Source organism: Stylophora pistillata, chromosome 8 (assembly GCF_964205215.1).
Source record: "Stylophora pistillata chromosome 8, jaStyPist1.2, whole genome shotgun sequence".
Classification (NCBI taxonomy): domain Eukaryota; kingdom Metazoa; phylum Cnidaria; class Anthozoa; order Scleractinia; family Pocilloporidae; genus Stylophora; species Stylophora pistillata.
The window spans coordinates 30,013,605-30,019,604 of NC_142526.1; the positions used below are offsets into that span (position 1 = coordinate 30,013,605).

General features: G+C 38.5%; 2 protein-coding genes across 2 annotated transcripts; one reads left to right on the plus strand and one right to left on the minus strand.

The window, feature by feature from the left end:
• Positions 1-185: 185 nt before the first annotated feature.
• On the minus strand, positions 186-1,074 carry LOC148725801 (uncharacterized). The gene is made up of 2 exons (XM_088730525.1): positions 827-1,074; positions 186-687 (listed from the first exon to the last, which is right to left on the minus strand). Exons 1-2 carry the CDS (start codon positions 998-1,000, stop codon positions 436-438), a joined length of 426 nt encoding a protein of 141 aa, XP_088586651.1. The 5' UTR covers positions 1,001-1,074; the 3' UTR covers positions 186-435.
• Positions 1,075-3,279: 2,205 nt separating this feature from the next.
• LOC148725802 (uncharacterized) lies at positions 3,280-6,000 on the plus strand. Its single transcript, XM_088730526.1, has 3 exons — positions 3,280-3,429; positions 3,520-3,562; positions 4,540-6,000. Exon 3 carries the CDS (start codon positions 4,552-4,554, stop codon positions 4,945-4,947), a length of 396 nt encoding a protein of 131 aa, XP_088586652.1. The 5' UTR covers positions 3,280-3,429; positions 3,520-3,562; positions 4,540-4,551; the 3' UTR covers positions 4,948-6,000.

The window sequence follows — 6,000 nt, forward strand, 5'->3', positions numbered from 1 at the left end:
CTGTACAGGTGTAAAGTTTGTGATGTTGGTGAAGGACTTCAGGGCCTCAGTCTCATTGTCCTGTCCCCATGCAATTGCTTTAACTCCACTCAAGTTGTATTCCCCAAGTAGTCGCTTGATAAGAGACGGTGTAACTCTTTTTGCCTGGAGGACAGAGCCAAAATTACTAGCAGTCAGGGGCCTCTACGAGCTTGGTGCCATGCAGGGCTGTTTCGCTGGCCAGCCGTGAGGGTGCTCACAACATTTATGGTTCTCTAGCTAGCTCCTCTACTTTGGCATTCTCAATCAAGTACTCTAATTGTTTTTCCTTCGTAGATGCCATAAGGAAACCTTCTGAGTAAATGATATCCTCAATCGTCTTGATCGAGAGAGGGGTAGCAGGTTGTGGTTCGGGACTCAAGATCCAGCAGGTCCCTGTAAATTTGCCATAGCGCTTTAGTTCGCTGTACAGCCACATCCGATCTTCTCGGCTAGGATCGCGCGCCAAAGGGCTGTAATCCTTCTTCTTCGGTGGCGCTGGAAACATCTGGCTTGCAGACTGTACGCTTTCTGCCTTTCGCTTTCGTTTCCATTGGCATTCCAGGTCCGTCCTGCTAAGGTTATGGATGCCGCGTGACTGCACTTGAACTCGCCGCGAGGACACTCGCATTCTGTGTTTTTTATTTCAAGGTTTTCATCGAGATAAATCTGATAAAAAGATAATTCGAAACAGACACGTAAGTTGCAATATATATTCCGCAATATAAACATTAAATTGGAGGTGAAATCGGGGTTGGGAGTTCTTCGAATTGAACATACGTGTTGTGATCCCAAATTGGCAACTTACTGTGACTTTGTAGTCCTTATTTTTCATGCTTGCTTGGACTTCACCTTTGATAACTCCCCTGGAATAAATAAAGCTTTGGACATGGTCGGATTTGAAGTGGTTTTCTCCGCGATAAAGCGATTTCTGCTCTCCAGAAAAGAAAGAAACGAGTGAGCATATCGATAAAGACGCCATGTTTGAAGTATGAGTTTAAACTGTTTAGACCAGAAAAAAATGCTGTCATGGCAACGTGACGTCACACTTTAGGACTCTATCGTTATGGTGGCCACTTTACCATTTCAACTTTGTTGATATATCTAAATTATTGGGTTTTACTTAGCCTTGCAAAAAGAAAAAAAAAAGGTAACTAAGGAAACTAAGGCGATATACACGTGTTGAAAATTAATTTCTCCTTAAAATGTATGTCCGGTTATTTAAACCACCGGCAGCCCAAGCTCACTACTAGAAAAGCGGACGTGACTCTTACCGTGTTGTACAATTCTAGATGACAAACAGGAAATTTGAAGAGCAAAGAATGCATCGTCATTCTGCCGAAAGAGGTTTCGGAGCCGAAACAGTGGACAGAACAATATACTAAACCTTCAAATGTCAAGGGAAGAAGAGGAAAAAATGCTTCGTCATTCCGCTCTAAAGAGGGTGCAGAAAACCAATGGATAGAGCAATGGAAAAAACCCGGATTAGAATTCAAGGAAAGGAACAATTTACAAACATGTTGGAGTTTCAAACGTTTTGTATTGATTTGCAAACTATGCACAACATACTGTCAAAACTTCCTGTTTTTTAGGATAGGTTATTATCACAAGGTATCGTTGGCATTTGGCTCAAATCACACGATCCCACACTCAACTAGGAATTCAAACAAAACAAAAGACTATACGGAGTGCCTTTCATTGTTGTTCATTGACCGTAAAGATCAGCAAATTAGAACATGCCCCTGCAGAACATGCACTCTTCCATGTCTACAAGTTCCTGTGCATCATTCGACATCATATACAGCCTCCAATTACTCCTGAAACAAAATTTAAGACAGGGTGCATTTTCCCCCCTTGGTGTCTGCTATGTATATACATGTAACTGTTTGTCTGTTAAGATTGCTCAGAGCTATTTCTTCGGCTTGGTATTTTCTAACAGTCAATTGGAAATCGCTCATCCTGATATATATATTTTTCGGTACTTATAGTTTTATTTTTACTTCTAGTTAAACTTAAAATTATACTTAGACGTAGACTGGTACTATACTAAACCATACTGTTTTTTTGAAATAAAAAACAATTAACTAATTGAGCGGGAGGTACGTTCTGTTTGAAAGTGGGTGATTGGCTGAAGACAGGCAAAAATTATGATTTGACGGCCGAATCAATAGTTGTCCTTTGTTAATCTTGTTCAGAGTGGCTGAAAGCAGGAGAACATTGTGATTTGTTGGGCGTCTCAAAACTGGTGCAATTCTGAATGACGAACAAGAAATTTGAAGAGCAAAGAATGCATCATCGTCGTTCTGCTATGAATTAAGAGGGTACAGAAAACCAATGGATAGAACAATAGACAAAACCCCGATTAGAATTGAAGGAAAGGAACAGTGTACAAACATGGCTGTAAGCTTTAAGCATAAATCAAACTTAAACATATCAAATATGTTGGTTTTTTTTCCTTGTTGGAAGTGTGTGACCTTGTGTGACCTTGTATTGTACTTTCTTAAGATTAATAAGATACAATGAAATATATGAAGTTCATATATTTTGTACTGCGGTATTAGATACATATGATGCACGATCCTCGCAGTAGATAGCGCTATTTAAGCAATAGCGAAAATCAGACCTGAAAAAAATCAGGCCTGTACGGGACTCGAACCACTGACCTCTGCGATACTAGTGCAGCGCTCTACCAATTGAGCTAACAAGCCAACTGGGAGCAGGCCGTTAAGTTGATTCGTAATAATATTTCATTGTATATCAGTTATCACTTTCACGGGTTTATTACGAATCAACTTTCGAATATCAACTTACGAATATCAACCCACTTCTATCCTAAAAAACAGGAAGTTTTGACAGTATGTTGTGCATAGTTTGCAAATCAATATAAAACCGTTTGAAACTCCAACATGTTTGTAAGTTTTTCCTTTCCTTGAATTCTAATCCGGGTTTTTTCCATTGCTCTATCCATTGGTTTTCTGCACCCTCTTTAGAGCGGAATGACGAGGCATTTTTTCCTCTTCTTCCCTTGACATTTGAAGGTTTAGTATATTGTTCTGTCAACTGTTTCGGCTCCGAAACCTCTTTCGGCAGAATGACGATGCATTCTTTGCTCTTCAAATTTCCTGTTTGTCATCTAGAATTGCACTAATTTTGTGACGCCTAACACGTCACACCAATCTTCTGTTTTTAGCCAATCACTCAAACTACAAAACAAAGGACAACTTTTGAGTCGGCCGTCAAATCCTAATTTGTTCCTGTGTTCAGCCAGTCACCCACATTGAAACAAAAGGGACCCTTACAACTATTCAAACCACGTCTCTTATTGACACGGTGATATTTGAATCCTGTTGTGAGAATATTTAAGATTCACTTTTGAAGTCAGCGAGTCAGTCTTGGCAGAGAAGACCTAAGGTATGATTTACGCTTTAAGCCTACAGTCATGTGTCTGCAGATTGTTTCTTTGCTAACATTATAATCCGTGTTTTATCCATTGTCTCTTAGCAAAGCATTTTCAAGTCTCTATTCACCTGGAAACAGTCACGATGTAAGTGAATGTTTTAGGTTGTACATTTTTTTTAAAAATGTTTAACACTTTTCGCCAGGTATTGACCAAAAATGGTATTAGATTTGGAAGTAGTTCTGTTGAATTGATTCTTTACATTTGCGTTAAAAAAATATAATAACAAGCCGTTCCTACAAAATGAATACTCTTTGAAATCAAGTTCTTTTTACAACACTGCCAAAACACCGAAGAATAATAAATTTTTTTCCAACGGTGATCTGTTCATGTGTTTGTATGAGCTGTTAGACAAGCAGATTATAGCGCTAACAGCCTTGTTAATCTTGCATCTCAGCCTTAAACTAGCATACTATTTTGTGTAAAAAAGAGCTCCGATCATCGTTAGTAAGGATTTGGGGGCACTTTAATTCTTTATGACGGAAATGGTAACGTTTCTATTTCTCTTTCCCGTCCACTTATAACATATCATTTTCGAGAGTCTGGTAGTAGATCTGTTATAATTCCTTTCCTCTATTATCATAAAATGTATTTTGTTTTCCTCAAGGACCATTTTAAATTTCCTGGCAGAATTCCTTTCCGTTTTTTTCAGCTTTACAGTGTGTAGTTATTTGAGGAATGTGTATTTCTTACAGTTAGGGGAAAGCGAGGTCTAACTGAAAGATGCCAAAACATAAATTTATATTTTGCGTGTTACTCTGAAGCCCAGAGAAGTTGTATATTTACCTCGTGTACTAAAAAGGCTAAATACGTCCTCAAGTGATTGAAATTACTTGAATTTTGGTGGTCCATAGTTTTAACTATCAATTAAAATTGACTGACCTTGTTGGAAAACTGCAAATATCTTGAAAAAATATAATTTGTGATAACTAAAGCAATGTTACATCTTGGAATAAAACATTAAAGGTAGCTCTGGGATGGAGTTAACCCGGGTAACTCACACAAACTGGCAACTGTCAATCCGTCATAATTTGTAAAACAAGTTAAGTGTTTCTCTCCTCTAGAAACCAGTAACAATGGGCTCTTTGAAAGGTGAAGTTTTGACATTAAACAGCAAGGGAGACACAATAACTATCAATTGGAAGCAAGGATCATTTGTTGGATTTGGTGGAGATAAAAGTCAAAACTATATCCTGTGCGACTACGCCACCAGCCGAGGCAACAGTGTCCCAGTTTACATCCAGGCCGGATGGGACATACCACAGAAGCTTACCATAGATTCCAAGCTTCAGTACGGAACGCAAGATAACGTCCTGTTCTTTGTCTACCATGACAAGAGCCAGACTCCTTATCAAGAGCGATTCCGGTGCAATGGCCTCCAGAAGTTTGTATATGCAGCAAATGATGTTCTGAAGATTGCAAAAGGGATTGATATCTCCTGGGCAGTTGGTAACTACCTCGTTAATGTGTGAGAGAGCTATCCAGTCAATTGTGTGTGTTCTTTGAAAGAGTGGTGAACCTTACAAACTATATCAGTGTGCAATAGAAATATAAGACATTTTTCGGAAATCTGCAGTTATTCGAGTTGTCTAAGTGTTCTTTTAAGGTGGCCGAACACAGTTTTTGATACCTGTGTTTCATTCACCTTTTTCTCCAAAACCCTTGATCCCTCGGTCGCCAAAGATGGCAGCAAGCAAGTTAATAACACAAACTTTGGTTTTTTGATAGTTAAGCTGACGTATGTGCCGTTGGCATGGCAACACGAATAAATATAAACAGGCCTTTAAAATCAGTTTTGTCTATTCGTAGAAAATCCATTCATTAGATTTTCTTTATATATTGCATGCAACGAGCTTGTAGCAATACTTATAAGTTAACACCATTTTGCTAGCAATTTAACAGACAGATCTTGTTGAAGGTTCACAGGACTATCTAGAATTTCCTTTGTTAAAAATCAGTTTTCTTCAATACTCCATTTACCTATTTCGTAAAGTATTATCATGCCAAATTTCGTGAAATTCTAATGAGTGGTTCTCAAGAAATAGGCGTATTTCCGAGAAAGCAATTTTCCATTCAATCGCAATCTTTTGACTTACTACGCATGCGCTGTACTTAACTGGGCTCTTTTGGTAACAACGAAAAAGCTGAGAATTGCTGGTTCTTTACACCGTTATCTTTTTCTAACATATCTTTGTAAAAAAAGATTAAAGCCATCAATGCACTGCGCCAACTATAGAGAAAAATATCACAGATAGTGCTGGTACGTGTTGAGTAAATAAAATGACCGCTCTATTGACGGCATGTTTTTTGCAATCCTTGTGCGCGCGCTGAGTTGCATCAGCAAAAGCGCGCGCGAAAACTGTGTTTGGCCACCTTAATGATTTAAAGATAAGTCTCATAAATGCGGCAGTTAATGTGTGAGAGAAGTATCCACTCAATTGTGTGTGTTCTTTTAAAAGAATGGTGAGCCTCAGAAACCATATCAGTGTGCAACAGAAATAAAAGACGTTTTCGAAAATGTACAA